Genomic DNA, 15,751 nt, shown 5'->3' on the forward strand with positions numbered 1-15,751 from the left:
CAGGAGGCAGCAGTGGGCGGGTCCCACGGCTCCTTGCAGCAGCAGGCCGGCTTCCCCGGGAGCACACTGCCCATCTCAGGGAGAGAGTCCAGCACTTAGAGTTCTGAGTAGAATTGGGGGTGCAGCTAGACTCACGATGGCTCGACACAGTTTTCCGATTCATGATCGTGCCAAAGCTGTACGCACTCAGGAGAAACCGTACTTGGGATTTGGATTTTGGCCTTTCCCCAGGCTGGCGGTACTGGGTAGGATCCCCTCTGATGCGGGACAGGGGTCCGCAGCGGATAACCCTGCCCCCACACAGCCACCTGTGTGTCACTTGCTCAGTAGATCACAGGAGCTGTTCAGCACTCTGTTCTGGGATGTGCTGTGTGTGAGGTGGTTTTGCCCAACTGTAGGTTCACGGAGCATCTGAGCGGGTTGGGGTGGGCTGGGTGTAGGCTCTGGGGAAGGCTCCGTGTGCCGTGCCCTCTAGGTGCTCAGTTTCTGATTTCTGTTTTTTTCTGCTGGGCTTTGCTTCATCAGTAGTTTGCAGTAATGGAAACATTAAAACAAATCACCTAGCCCTTGGCACTTGTGAACTTAGACTTGGTTAGCCTTTTTCCTATAAAGTGTAAATGGACTTCTGGTTTTGAGGGTCTGGCTCACAAAATTGCACTGAATTCCAGGGCTGTTCCAGGCCCTTCTGCCACCGAGGGGGCTTCTGCGGCCCTGCACTCCCCCGAGGAGGCCGGAGGGGGCAGCACTTTGCATTACTTTTGAGGAGCTCCTGAACGCGGGTGCCGTGGGGCGGGGGCATCCTGTGAACCCCTCCACCTTCTCAGAGAGGGGCGGGAGCGTTGGCGGCACAGATCAGAACCCTGAGCGGATTCGGAGTTCACCCCTAGCCCTGCTGCTTGCGACCGAGCGACTTGGGGCACCTTGCCAGACCTTCCTGCCTCTGAATCTTTGTTTGCCAAATGCAGGGATTTCTTCTAACCTGTCGCGAATTCTCCTTCCTAAAACCACCCACCATTCCCAGGCCCTAACTTGTCCGTGGCAGACGCGGTGGACATGGACTGTGGTGCTGTCCATGATCTTGCCCCGAACTCCTAGTTTCTAGGAGCCCGTGAGAGGCTCTCTTGCACCACCCTGAGACTCTCTACCGTGGGGACTGCTTAATTCAGAGACTGGCGCCTAATGAGTACTTAGCGCGTTCAGCGGATGAGTCTGGGAAATCTGTCAGAACCATGGGTGATGGTCTCCTTGGACGTCTACAAAGGGCTTTACGGTCTCGGGAGCACTTTCCACAGACATGGTCTCCTGCCGTCCTTGATCGTGTGCCGAGTGGCGTTTAATTTTTAAGGTTTAGGACTTTTGCTTCCTGTTAGGATTATTTGTGGAAGTACTTAACAATGATTGTAAAAATAGTAATTCTACTTGTAAAATAACTGAGCTATAGCTAAGTGTGCAGTGTAGGGCAGGAGTGACCTTCCATGGTCCTATTCTGTGGGGTTAGACATTTTGTCTCCTTGGGCATGTGTAGATATTATTTCAAGTTAAAAAATGGGGGGGGGTCATTTAGTATACACTTGGCTCTAACTACTTTTTAATTGGCTTAAATTTAACATAAGTTTTATGTCAGCAACCACAAATGGGTTAAAGGATCAGACGTGGAAGACGAGCAGAGGGGACGAGCAGAGACCCACTGTGCATGTGTGCCTGCACACGTGTGTGCATGTGTATACACGCATGTATGCGTGTGCACATATGTGTATGTGTGTGCATGTGTGTACATATGCGTGTGTGTGCGCATGTGTGTGCACAGACGCGTGCATGTACAGATGCTGCTTGTGTGTCCGCACACACTCGCAAACGTGCACACACTCACACATGCACACACAGCTGCCTCCCCAACATTACCAAAGAGCAGTGTTCTCAAACTTCACCGTGCGTCTCCTGGGGGGATTATAAAAACTCAGAATTACCAGGTTCCACCCCAGACTTTCTGATTCTGTAGATTTGGGGTGGGGCCCAGAATTGGCTGTTCCAGCAAGTTCCCAGGAGATGCTGCTGATCAGGGGACCCCCCCCCCCGAGAACATTGTTTAAGAGAATCCTCACCGTTCCTAATTAATAAATCCCTCCTGAGACTTCCTACAGAGCGGGAATCGATTCAGGTGAAACACAGCCTCTGATTTGCAGTTGTGACTTTGGATTTGGGGTTCGTATTTGAAGCCCATGGCATCTTGGTTCCCTGTACCCGTCTCTCCGGGCTGGGGCTGCACGGCCTCTGACTGTCCCTCCTCCTGCCGCTCGGAAGCTGACCGAGAGTCTCTGTGCGTCATGTGCGAGGGTACAGACACTGTCCTCTCTCCATCACACTGTGTGCTTTCTGGTGTCCTGCCCGCAAGCTCGCCCCGTTTTCTGCCGTATTCAGGATGCCGTTAAGTCTGTGCAAGGACTTCCCATTTTAGCAGTTACGACTTCCAGTTCCAGAATCTCAGTTTGGTTCCTTTTATTGTTTTTATGCCTCTGCTCCTGTGGGGGGGCCTCTCTGTGCCGTCTCCCTGGCTGCATGGGCATGTGGTTTTTCTCCAGCTGTCTGCTGGGAGCACGGGTGGCTGGTCTGACTGCCGGAAAATAGGCTGTGCAATAAGATGTGGTCACATGTGTGAGTTTAAATGTTCTAGCAGTTGCATTAAAATTAGAGAGAAACGGGCACCTGGGTGGTTCAGTCGGTTGAGCGTCCAACTTTGGCTCAGGCCATGGCCTCACAGTCTGTGAGTTCGAGCCCCGCGTCGGGCTCTGTGCTGACAACTGGGAGCCTGGAGTCTGCTTTGGATTCTGTGTCTCCCTCTCTGCCCCTCCCCTGCTCATGCTCTGTCTCTCAAAAATAAAGAAATGTTGAAAAAAATTAAAAAAAAAATTAGAAACCGGGTAATTTTACTGAGCTTATTAACTATAACAAACATGTTCATGTTTCAACACATAATCAGTGTGCACTGATCTCCACTTCCCCCGGAGTCCTCTAGATCTGGTTCGGGTCTTCCCCGGACCTAGGCCTCTGTTAGGACCGGCCATGCTCGGGCACTCAGACCCGGGTGCGCGGCGGCCGCTGGGTGGGGGCCCCTCTGTCCGTCCATCCGGCTGAGGCTCCTGGTACCGGCCTCACACCTGCTGGAGGGTGTCATGTGGGGCTCCCTCCCCCCAACCTGAGCGGGCGGGCGTCACCGTGTCGTGAGGGTGTCCAGTCCTGGGTCCCTGAGCGGTTTGCCCCCAGTGATTGTCCACCCTGCTCTGCCGTCGTAGGGGAGCCGGTCTCAAAAGCTGCATGGCTCTGGCCCTTGTCCTTCTGCCAACCTGAGGGCCGGCTTCGTGGTCTGCGGCCGTCCCCACCGGTTCGCCGCAGTGTTTGCCCATGGCAGTCCCCATTCCGGGGGGACCTGTTCCCCGTGTTGCTCCAGGGTCATCTGTCCGAACCCTGTGAAACCCTGCCTTTGCTCTGTGCCAGGAGGGAGCTTCCAGATCACCCGTGTTTACACTAAACAGTAACCAGCCAGGTGTCCTCATTAACCGCTGCCCCACATTTCACCGGGATGTGGAGGGGAGTCAGGGAAGTCGGCCCCAGAGACGCCCCCCGGCCCCCGTTCCCTCCCTGCCCTCCCCGCAGGGCCTGGCCTCAGTGTCCCTGCGCCTGAACCACTTGCAGTGTTCTGAATGTGGATGTAGATGAATTCTTGCCGTATTTCAAAGCAACAGGTCAGCTCGGGCCAGCCGCGTTCCCCGGAGAGCACGCGGGCGGACACCGGGATCCGGAGAGCACACGGGGTGGTGGTCAGGCTGGCGGCTCAGGGCCGTGGCGACCAGCACCCGGGGCCTCCCCTTCTCGAGAACCCGCCCAGAGCGAGGAAGCAGGTGTCCCACTGTTCACTACTAAGTGCACAGATTTCATTTTAGCCACTTACATACTTCCTGAGAAGTTTTTTATTGCAGCATAAACCAGAACCCATTCCGTAAGTCATTACAACTATTGAATTGGCCCCAAATACCCGATTCCTGAAAAGTCCGTGAACGTGAGAACTCCGTACATGTCATGAGAGGAGCATCGTTCCTGAGTTGGACCACATGCTGCCCAGGAGCCCCGTGTCTTTTTCCTGGGGCGGCCTGCACAGACAGAGCTCAGACAGGAATCCACACGCTCCCAGCTGGAGGCGCCTTTTTCACGACCAAGGGTCACGCTCCTTCCAGGGCGGTCCGCTCTGTGTCCCAGCTGCTGGCTCGCGGTGGACCTGGGTGATGGTTGACATGTGGCAGGATGACGGCCGTCTTCACACGGCGCTGTCCCCGTCGCCCAGATTTCCCTCTTCTTTGAGGACGTGAGTCATGCTGGAGTGGAGCCACCCTCGTCGCCTTTGTAAAGACCCTGTTTCCCAATAAGGTCAGTTCCGTGGCCCTGGAGTCAGACTTCAAGGTGCTAATGGCAGGGCCCCAACTCATCCCGTGATAATCCAGCAGCACCGAGTCACAAGGGGTTGGGCCTGTGCCCAAGGAATCTTGATTTTTCTGACCCTTCGAGGAGGAAAGTCATGTTTCATTTGCTTCTCAGTGACTTTCATTCACGTTAAATTTATAGGTTTTAATTGGGGCTGGGAAGGGGTAAAAATGGACCCTGCCGCGTGCCTTTTGCCCCCGAGCTCATGGCCCCGGGCCGAGCGCCTCCCTGGGTCCACGGAGCGTACACGCCACCAGCTGCCCGGTGCCTCCCCCACTGGGCCACCGGCAACAGACAGCTCCAGTCCTGGGTGCCACGGTCCTGCCCTCTGGTCTCACCTGGGCTGCCCAGGTCATCCCTCTGTCCCTGAAAAGTCAGTAACTGCTCTCCCAACACACATCTGAGTGCTGAGAAGACGTAGGGGGAGTACTGGGTTCGGATCCACTGTCTGAGTGCCGAGAAGACGTAGGGGAGTACTGAGTTCGGATGCACTGTCTGAGTGCCGAGAAGACGTAGGGGGAGTACTGGGTTCGGATCCACTGTCTGAGTGCCGAGAAGACGTAGGGCGAGTACTGGGTTCGGATCCACTGTCTGAGTGCCGAGAAGACGTAGGGGGAGTACTGGGTTCGGATCCACTGTCTGAGTGCCGAGAAGACGTAGGGGGAGTACTGGGTTCGGATCCACTGTCTGAGTGCCGAGAAGACGTAGGGCGAGTACTGGGTTCGGATCCACTGTCTGAGTGCCGAGAAGATGTGGGGGGAGTATTGAGTTCGGATCCACACGCAGGGTTGATGGATCTCCCAGCTCAGGATGAGCTTCTCAGTTTCACTTTCTACTTCTCACCGAGAGAACACTGAAGGCGCTTGGCGGATAAACCACCGCACTCCAGCTCCGGAAATTGTCGGAAGGCGGTGCTGCAGCTCTGGACCCTCCCATGGCCAGCGACTCCTGTTGAGTCCGTGCAGGGCAGTCCCGCTCCGGTTTGGGACGACCTGGTGACGTTAGGTTTTCCAGCAAGTGGCAGGAGGTGGACGTCTGGTTAGTTAGAGAAGTGTTTGTCTCTCCAGGATGGTTGTTTAAACCAACTTGTGTCCTGGGAAAGCGCCGCTCTCATTCAGATCAATACTCACTGATTCGTTGAGCCTCAGAGAGGAGGCACTTGGCCCAAGGAAGGAGCTGGGCTGCAAGGTTTAATTCCTGAGGTGCCTCGTCGCAGTGTTGAATCTGGGTGAGATGAAGGCTCATCACTAGCGGTGACTGCGCACTTCTGTGTCTAAACACATCTCTTGTTTGTTTTCAGGGATCTGCGCTTTAACAGAATCCGGGAGATCCAGCCCGGGGCATTCAGGAGGCTGAGAAACTTGAATACGTTGTAAGTCCAAACGCTCTGTTGGGACCCCGTGGGAAAAAGTGTGGAAATCATCTCAGCTTCCACCTGTGGGTGGAGCTCAACCACAGCGGTCAGCCCCGATGATCTGTGGTCGGGGGTGTGGATCGGGAGAGTGGACACGGGGCCCTAGAGGAGAACACGTACATTGAGACGCCAGGCCTGTGGGTCCGTGCTCGGCGGCCGTGCTGTCTTGTCTGACATCCATGATCTGTGTGGGTCCCTCATAAATGGGTGTGACCCAGACCTACGGCCACGGGCACCTTCTCTTCCTATGAATGACTCAGCCCCTGGCTGGGCCAGACCCCTTCACCTGCCCTATTCACATGCCCCCCCTCACAAGGTGGAGGGGAAGGTGCTTCTCCCGAGCTAGCTGGGCCCAGGATGGGAGCCTGGGGGGGCGGCCAACCCCCCCCCCCCCGGTGGGACCACTCTGCACGTCCACACTGGCCTTCCAGTCGGCTGAGGTGGATAGTGTGACAGTCAGTAGGACAGACAGATACCCTTTCCACCAGAGGGGAACTTGGTCTGTGTGCCCGGGGGGGCAGGAACGGCGTGCCGTGACAGGGACACCCATGCACTGAGGAAACTCGTGATCAGAGGGCAAGACTGAAATGCTGTTCGTCATGGACTTAAGCAGTCAAGCCAGTGTAGGCGCCGAGCTCCGCAGCGGAGTCCTGCTATGACCCTTTGCAAGCGGAAGGAACGTTTCCCACAGCACGGTGCAGTGGTGGTGGTTTAATTCTTCCTGAACTTTGGTTTCATAGGCTTCTCAACAACAATCAAATCAAGAGCATACCCAGCGGATCATTTGAAGACTTGGAGAATTTAAAATATCTGTAAGTTAACCATCCGTTCTTTACCCTTCAGAAAGCTTATGTTGTCGGTATACAGACTAATCATTGAGCGAAATGTTATGCTGCTTGCGAATTATTGCAGATACACCCATCTCTTAGGCTTTATTTTCAGAAGGTAGTGAATTTTCGGGTGGGATTTTTAAAATGAGCTCTTGTCAGTATGAAGTGCTGTGTTGCATGAGGCTCGGTGAGTAAAGTCCGCGAGTGAGGTTAAAAGTCACAGCCCTGCAGAGTCCCGTGGGAACAGTAACTCTGCTTGTCTGTGACTCATGGTCCCTCGCCAGCGTGAATGGCTGACAGGTGGTCTGTGAGAGAGAAGCTTGGAGAGCAGTCTCAAGCTGCCTGTCCAGCTGTGGGCAAGTGTGGGAAGCAGATGACAAATCCCATTGGAATGTCACTAGTTTTCGGCTAATTTTCCCCAGCTTCCTCCAAGTGATTGCACCTCTTAGTTTTCTGCAGTAAAATTGTAGTTTACTTTTCAGAGTTGACTTTCGGTAACTTATTTATTAGAATTTAAAACATTTGCCTGTTGAAGCCAGTTTTGCAGGTTAGACAGTGGCCTCACTGGCAGGTGCAGGCCTGCTACGTTGCAGGCACTTAAGTTAAGACCGGAAGGCATTAAAGACACATTCCAGTCGCATTCCTGGTTGTAGAGAAAAGTACGTGTCGTGTACGTGTTATTCTTACTTTTAAGACTTAGATGGCATTTCCAGATAGAAGCATTAAAAAAATGTTTTTTAACGTTTATTCATTTTTGAGAGACAGAGACAGAGTGCAAGGGAGGGAGGAGCAGAGAGAGAGAGGGGGACACAGAATCCGAAACAGGCTCCAGGCTCCGAGCTGTCAGCACAGAGCCCGACGCAGGGCTTGAACCCACGGACCTCGAGATCGTGACCTGAGCTGAAGTCGGACGCTCAACTGACTGAGCCACCCAGGCGTCCATCTTTCTGTCTTTTCTTTTTCTCTTTTTTTTAATGTTTATTCAGTTTTGAGAGACAGAGAGTGAGTGGGGGAGGGGCAGAGAGCGAGGGAGACACAGAATCTAAAGCAGGCTCCAGGCTCTGAGCTGTCAGCACAGAGCCCGACGCAGGGCTCAAACTCACTGTCTGCCATATTATGACCTGAGCCAAAGTCAGACGTTTAACCATCTGAGCCCCCCAGGAGCCCCAAGGTGGAACTATTTTAATGAGGGATTTGTATCACTGACTTTTTTTGGAAATTTTTATCATAAGTGAACCTAAACATCCAGAAGTTATGTTGATTTTTTTAAAACAAAGTCACATTATTGGTGTTGATGTGTATTTGGAAGCCTGTTTGATTTTGGATAACGTCACTGCAGCGATCACATTAACTCTGCTTACAGAAATACGTATTCCTCAGTGAAGGTAAACGAAAAGTGTTAGGTATAAATATTTTCCATCACAGTTGGCATAAAGTGTTGCTTTTTAGAACAGGACAGGACAGAATAGACTAGAATAATGTATGAACATTATTAAGCCTTGTCGCTCATTTTAAAAATGAGGGAAAGGCCTTCTGTTATGTATTTATTTATTTTAAGTGCTATGCAAGTTCCAGAAGGAAGGTTTTGGTTTCTGACAAAAGTAGGTTCGGTTAGCTGATGGCCAGCATCCGTAGTGTGTGTATGTGTGTGTGTTACTTTTATTTTTTATTTTGTATATTGTGCTTTGGGATTGAATTAATTAGGAGCAAGTTATCATTCACTCTGCAGACGTATTTAGTGTTACAGTTTGGGGGACACTTTGGTTCTCACTTACAAGGATATTTTAAAGTAACACTTGAGGAGCCCTGTCTGCTGGCTCACTCCCCATCAAGGCACCTGCTCTCCAGCCTCGCCCCCCTCTGTGGCTGGCCTGGCAGAAGGCGCCCCAGTCACTGGGGAGGGCTTGGGGCAGGGTCCCTGGTGAGGAGGGACCCCACCTGCCCATCTGATCCCCTCCTGGGCAGGAGAGTGCGCTCCCACAGGCACCGCTGAGGACACTGTGCAATTTCAGTACCGGGGAGCTGTTCTGAAGTTAACCGGTCATTTCTGCCTTTACACGTAGTCAGTGGTTTCAGACGTTGAGTATTAGTTGCCTGTGTAAGGCCTAAACCTCCCCTCACTGATATTTCCGGATGAAGTTGGGCAAGAACTCCTGCTCCAGGCGACTCTGACTCTGTGTGGACTCATCTGTATGTGGCCCGTTACTGGAGGCGACCAGCACCCACTTACTCCCGTGGAGCCCACGTGTCCTCACAGACACACACTTGTCCACAGTAGTTTGGTTCAGTCCTTGCAAAGTGACCCAGCACTGGGGGCTTGTTTTCGCCTTCTTTTGAAGAAATGAGCTCAGAAACCCCCGTCCGGAAGTAGAAGGGAGAGTAGCGCCTGCCAGGACCGTAGTGGCCGGGGGTGTGGCCATCTTCTGTCGGCTTCCCATGTATCTGTTCACTCCCAGTGATCCTGAAGTGCTGTGGTGTCCATTTACATCGGAAGAAACTGAGGCGGAGGAAGGTTGCCAGCTCAGCTCGTTCACGACCACACAGCTAGTGAGTGGAGGTTGACAGAGTGGCCGCTGGCCAGGCCTCTGTGGCGGGCGCTGGGCTCTGCACGGGTGGGCGAGCTCTGCCTGGTCTCTGGGGTCACCTCGGCACATTTGCCCAGACGGAGAAGTGGGAGCCGCTTAGCTGGATGGTTCGAGGTAGCCCTGCACCAAAAACCACGAAACCCAGTGCAGTAAGACACACGGTCCTTTGCAGATGAAGTACACAGTGTCACAGGCGTTAGGACAAACGTGTTCTTGGGGGGACAAAAGGGCGAAAGCCTAGCCCTCAGGTAACCAATGTGCAGGGAGGGCCTTACCGCGGTCCCAGGCTGGCACCTGTGTGTGCTGACCGGTCGCTGGGCGTCCACAGCAGGCAGAGGCACCCAGGGCGCCAGCCTCTTTGTCTGATGCTGAGATCACCTCGTATTCACCATGGCCCTTCAGGGCTCATGAGGATGGTACCTGGGGCCAGTCATGTCCTCAGAACCTGGGCCCTTTGGGGACGGTCCTCACCCCTGGCAGGTCCGTTCAGGATGTGGCGGACTCTGCGAAGGGCCATCCAGCGTCTGTGGTGGCTCCCCGCCTCTGCCTTGTGGCCCCCCCACCAGCCGTAGGCTAACAAAACCGGGCTGTGTCCCGTGTCCTTACGGACTCTGAAATTCACACTTTACATACTTTTCCTGTGTCGTGAGGTGTTAATGTTCTTCTGAAATTTTCAACCAGTTAAAAATGTAAAACCCATTCTTAGCTTGCAGACCATCTCAAAACAGGCAGTGAGCCAATTCTGTGACTCTTCTGACATGCCAGCAGGGGACCCTGGTGGGGGAGGTCTGCAGGGCACATGCAGGGTGCGAACTGTCCGCTCCCCAAATTGTTTCCGGGTCTCTCAAAATGCCGCAGTTACAGCGTCTTATGATCAACGCATACTACATGTTTGTGGGGAAATGGTTTTATTCCCTTCGAGCTTTGAAGCGAGTGTACTGGGAACGAGTCGCAAGCCATGCTCCCAGAACCAGGGACTGGTCTGAAGACAGAGCAGTGGTCAACGGCGTCCCGTGTGTGGACACTGTCCCTCCAGGAGGGTAACCACGCTGCCGTGTAAATGTGTTGTGTGTATTCTAATACAGTCGTTAATTTTAAAACCCTCTCCATGTGTCGACGTAATTCTTCTTTCCACCTGGAGTTACGGTGTCTCGTGTGTGTGCTAATCCTCCCCTCGTTTCTTGTTTCAGCTATTTGTACAAGAATGAGATCCAGTCAATTGACAGGCAAGCGTTTAAGGGACTTGCCTCTCTAGAACAACTGTAAGTGTCCCTCTCCTGCGCCTGACTGCCTTGGATGTCACCTGCCCTCTTGCCTCTCGTAGGGAAGATGAACTAAGTTTGCTGTCTGCACGATGCATGTCTGTACTAACGGGGAGTAGGGCGTGTGTGCATGCCGATTGGAAAAGCAGTGGTTGACTCGTTACTCCTCTGTCTGTCTGACCCCCACCCACCCGGTCCTGGACGGGACTGGTTTCTGCCCAAGAGCAGCCCGGTGCTGAGCCCCCGTGATACAGAGATCAGCGAGAGCCAGTGGCCCCTGTGTTCATGGTGCTCCCGAGTTAAGGGACAGGCTCGCACACAAGTGAAGGGCCTTCGGGGAGAGGCACCCGGGGCGCCGCGGGGCCAGCAGGTGGTTTTTATTGCCCGCCGGTTCCTTTTGTGACTCTGCGCACGTGCAGCTTCCTTCGTTTATGACGTCATGATTTCGGAGAAAATAAACTTTTTCACGTGGTTCTAGTTAGTGTGTGTGGATGTCGTTTCCGTGGCCGCACAAGAAGTCCTCCATTGCTGTGAAGTCAGCACGTTCGTTTCTAAGTAGAATTCCAGGCAACGGGAGTCTCTTTCTGGTTTGTTTGTTTGACTTTTCAGCTGTGGAGCTGGAACAACTTGGAGGATTCCAGAACTGCCCGCAGTTTAGTCGCACAGCCGGACGGGGCCGGTTGCTGTAACAGGGGGTCTGCCCACGGCCGCCCACGCGTGTGCGTGTTTCCTCGGCCGGCCGGGCGCAGAGCCTGCACGGGGACCCCCGGCAGGACTGGGGCGCGGGCACCCCGAAAACAGTGCCTCAGGGCACACACGGTGCTCATGTGTCGAGGCCCTTTTGATTCGGGAGGGACCTGCATTCCTCAGCTCACTGCGCGTGGCTTGTGATGTCAGGGAGGGAAGGGGTCGTACGGAAGTGTTTGCGTAATCTTCGCTTCAGAGAGAAAGGGACAAAAAGTTCAGAGCTTTGCAGAAACACACGGAAGTGTCTGGAAAACGTCCAGGTGGAGGAGAGTTTACGAAGGGACACACTCCCCCCCGGGACGGGGCAGTGAGATCATCGTAGCCGACACCTAGAAAACCGCGTCTGATTTAAATGTGCTGGAAAGTTGAAGCAGGTGGAGCTCATTCTGATGACGGGGGGCGGGGAGGCCAGCTACTTTCCAGGAAGAAAGGGGCAAAGTCTGGGGGAAGTGAGGCTTACTGGACCAGGAGCCCCGAGCAGGGTCTCTAACCAACCGGCTGGAGACGGTGGATCCTGGGTCCGGATGCCTTCGAAACCCCGGGTTAGGGAGTTAGGGTCCCTGCCACCGGGACTTCATGACCTGAAGGTCGGCGAGAGTGTGACAGACCCAGAGACACGTAGGACCAGGCCCCCCGCCACGAGGAGGACTCTGTGCGAGGAGACGGGGCTGTTCTGGTGGGTGTGCCCGGGCTGCGGTCTGGGGTCCCGTCCCCATGGCAGGAGCCCCTCCACACCCCTGGGACGAGCCCGGGGCCACCGGAGTCTGCTGAGCTTCTGCCCAGCGGGTTTCTGGGAGGCCCACATCGTGTGTGGTGAACGCGTGTGGCCAGACGCAGAGAGCGTAGATGGAGTTGGGGCTCACGGCCGTCTTGGGGCCGTGGGAGGGGGGTGGCCCCCAGGCCGCCCAGAGCCCCGGGGAGTCTCCTGCCTCCTCCACCTCCTCCCTGGGCACCTCCCCCAGGACTCCCCCTGCCTGCCGATGGGGGTCCCCTCCAGGAGCCTCCTGTGATGGCCGCTGACTGTGGATTTTCTCCCCGTGTCCCCTCTGTTCCCTGCTCGTGGGCTTCCCACCCTGGTGTGCGGGGCGATGGGCAGGGACCTGTCCGCGGGTGTCACGGAGGCACGGGAGGTGGATCTGGCAATGACCTGAGACTTGGCGGGGGGTGGGGGACACCGTGCACCCTCCCAGGGAGCCAAGGACAGGAACAGAGGGCAAGGGAGGACAACTGAACTCTGGTGACCCAAGTTACAGTAATTTCAAAGTTAGTGGAGGTCTCCGAGTGATCTGGGTGCGTTTCCAGAGTGCTTTCTGGCGTTTGGGTTTGGGGTGAAGCCTGTAGCTGCTGGGCCCAGCATCCCCTCCCAGAGTCCGCCTGTGTGAAGGCGGGGACCCCCCTCCTCCTCGTGTGGGTGGGGGGCTTGCAGCAGGAGCACCCCGTCCTAAGACCACTTCTGGTGTTTTTCTTAAGGGGAAACACACCAATTTCCAAAGTGAGAAAAGCAGTAATTGAGGAAAATGAGGAGAAATTAGTTGTGGTGAAAAATGTGTAAATTATGGAAAGTTAAGGGGACATAGTTAAATGAAATATAAATGCTGGATATTCTGTGTAATTAGCACATTATCTTACTAAGCCTGGTGCTGTGTTATTTTTCCTGTAGTTCTTTCCAGAGCTGACGGTATGCTCACCCCCACATTAACGTACACGCGTATCCTCCCCTAAATTCACATACAGACTAGAAGGTTTGAATGACGGCGTGCACCTACTTAACGTGTGCTGCAATTGAGAGTATTTTGGCTTTTTTCCTGCGAAGGTCCGTGTGCTTTGCAAGCAGGTCCCCGGGCTAAGCAGCCAGGCCCCAGGCCTGAAGGGGACTTGGTCAGAGTCCCTGCTGTCTGTCTTACAGTCTGTGCCCAGTTTTTAATTGTATTTCATCTTACTATGTGATTACTTCACGTGTTTTCTGCACAGTGTAGGAAATCTAGAGAGTCACCTATTGACATACGAATTTGAAATGACTTAGGAACCATTTTTTTGAGCAGAAAATCTAGATCAGCAAAAGTAAAATTGTTTCAAATGTTTCCTTTCTCTTTTTCCTTTTGTTTAAAAACTTGTCTAGATACCTGCACTTTAATCAGATAGAAACTTTGGACCCAGAGTCATTCCAACATTTGCCGAAGCTGGAAAGGCTGTAAGTTGATTTCGTCTTGCCCTCCCGTCTTCCCGCTGGTCCCTGGGGGCTGGCGTGCCCTCAGGTTCTGTGATGGAAAGGGGGCCTCTGCCTGTCCAGACACCTGAGCAAATCTCTGTTCCTTGTCTAACAGTTCAGAAGTGGGACTTCACAATTTTCTCTTTATTTGGAGATGGTGATAAAATAGAAAAAAAAATCGAATTATTTTCTGAAGTAAATATTGTTCTCAAGTTCATTTGTATCCCATAAACGCAGTCGCTGAGGTATTGTTTACAACTCACTTCCTTGACTGCTTGTACTCTTTTCTACATGTGTAAGAAGCGTTTTTAAAAGTTGGTTTGTGGTTTTCTCTCTGTCAACAGATTTTTACATAACAACCGAATCACACATTTGGTTCCAGGAACATTCAGTCACTTGGAATCCATGAAGAGACTGTAAGTGTGTCTTTACAGAAGCCGATTCCCTGCCATTGGCCGGGTCCTGAGCCAGGTCCTGAGCTGGGTCCTGTGCCAGGGGCTGCGGGGTATGTCACATGCAGAAAAGTACAGGGACACCCGGAGGGCACAGTCAACCCTCCCGGTGGGCACAGCCGAGAGCAGGTTGACCCCTTCAGAGGCCAACAAGACATGTTTTAAAATCAGTTTCACATCCTTCAGATTAATTTTTAATTCCATGTTGCATAGTTTGGTGGTGGAACCACGTCCGTGTAGGACTCTGTGTCCTGTCCCCAGCCCTTGAGTGTTCTCAGAGCTGGGCGTTAAGTAAACTGGTCCCCCGGTTTCTAAGACCTCTCAACACCCTTCTTGTACCGGGTGGTGTGTTTTAATAGAGGAAGGGATGTTAGTGCCGGTCGAGAACGTTGCTTGACGCCCTTCTGTGTTTTCCTCCGCGGTCAGGAGGGCCGCCGCTCTGTGGTTGGCCGTCACCGAGCGTAAGGAGCTCGACATCAGTAAAAGGGGAAGATCATGCTAATGAGCCCAGGTCCAGAGCGAAATAAGGTGAAATAAGACAGCCTCCCTCGCTAATTAGGATTGCTTCTGGACAAAGAAACGAGCCAAAGTCAGACTGCGTTCTGGCGAAGGTGGAGGGGCACTTGGTGTTGAGGGAGCAGGGAGGTCGCCAGAAGAGCAAGCTTAGGGCCGGGCAGGCAGGCGGGGTCCCCGGGGTGGGGACCTGGCCAGCGGCCTGGACGCTCCTGGCCGGCCTGTGTCCGGCAGGCCCCGCACAGGCTCACGCGTCCAGGTCGTCCGGGGTGGGCTCGTCCCCACGTCTCACCGTCTTCCCTGTCCCAGGAGACTGGACTCCAACGCGCTGCACTGCGACTGTGAAATCCTGTGGCTGGCGGATTTGCTGAAAACCTACGCCAAGTCCGGCAACGCACAGGCAGCCGCCACCTGTGAATACCCACGACGTATCCAGGGGCGCTCGGTGGCCACGATCACCCCTGAAGAGCTGGACTGTGGTGAGTGCGGCCAGGGGCCGAGGGGGACCCAGAGCCCCGTGCTGGCGCCCAGGGGGTGTGGTACGCACGGCCTGCCCACCTGCAGGGACGGCGTCCCTGCATCAGATCCTTGTAGGACTGACAGGGACGCTCCTTGGCAAAGCCCTGGTCTGCACACAGCATCTCTCAGTGCCTGTGGGGTTTCTTGGCTTTTGTTTTCAGGCTCCCCTGCAAAATGAGCAAACTGGGTCATACTGTCCCTGCCTCCCCGTCCCTCCTGCCCCCGTGCACACAGGCTGCAGCTGCCGGCTGCCTCTGCGCACTGGGCTGGGCCTCCGGCCACAGCCCCGAGACGCAGACCACCAGAAGGGCCAAACTCCGACGGCGGGGCAGAGTCCTGCAGTGCCCAAGGCCTGGTGCGGCTGAGCCTTTTAATTGCAGCACTGTTTTGGGGTGCTGAAGCCCATTTCTCTAAAGCATCATCGTTTTTTTAGTGTTGAAAATACATGTAACGAAACTAGAAATCAGCAGCTTTTGTGAGTAACCAGCCAGCGTCTGCACTCCTTTGTTAACTGTCCTTACACGTGTGCACCCGTCTGTGCACCTGCCCGGCCTCAATAGTGTGCGGCGTCAGAGGCCCTGTTCACGTGTGTGCGTCCTGTGCGACTGTCCTCCAGCAGGAGCCATGCCGCACGCAGGCAGCACTGCTGGGCTGTGTGCGCCTCACAGACGAGGCTCTTTCCTGGGACAGAGGCCAGAGGCCGCAGCTGAGAGTGCCCGGCTGACCCCTGACATCTACACGCGCGCG

General features: G+C 54.3%; 1 protein-coding gene across 1 annotated transcript in view; it reads left to right on the forward strand.

The window, feature by feature from the left end:
* Positions 1-15,751, forward strand: part of PXDN (peroxidasin) — a 75,446-nt gene that overhangs the window by 26,567 nt on the left and 33,128 nt on the right. Inside the window, 6 exon segments of the mRNA XM_053201323.1 lie at positions 5,774-5,845; positions 6,628-6,699; positions 10,493-10,564; positions 13,431-13,502; positions 13,865-13,936; positions 14,795-14,964. Coding sequence (XP_053057298.1) covers positions 5,774-5,845; positions 6,628-6,699; positions 10,493-10,564; positions 13,431-13,502; positions 13,865-13,936; positions 14,795-14,964 — 530 coding nt within the window.

The sequence above is a fragment of the Acinonyx jubatus genome, chromosome A3 (assembly GCF_027475565.1).
Source record: "Acinonyx jubatus isolate Ajub_Pintada_27869175 chromosome A3, VMU_Ajub_asm_v1.0, whole genome shotgun sequence".
Lineage (NCBI taxonomy): Eukaryota > Metazoa > Chordata > Mammalia > Carnivora > Felidae > Acinonyx > Acinonyx jubatus.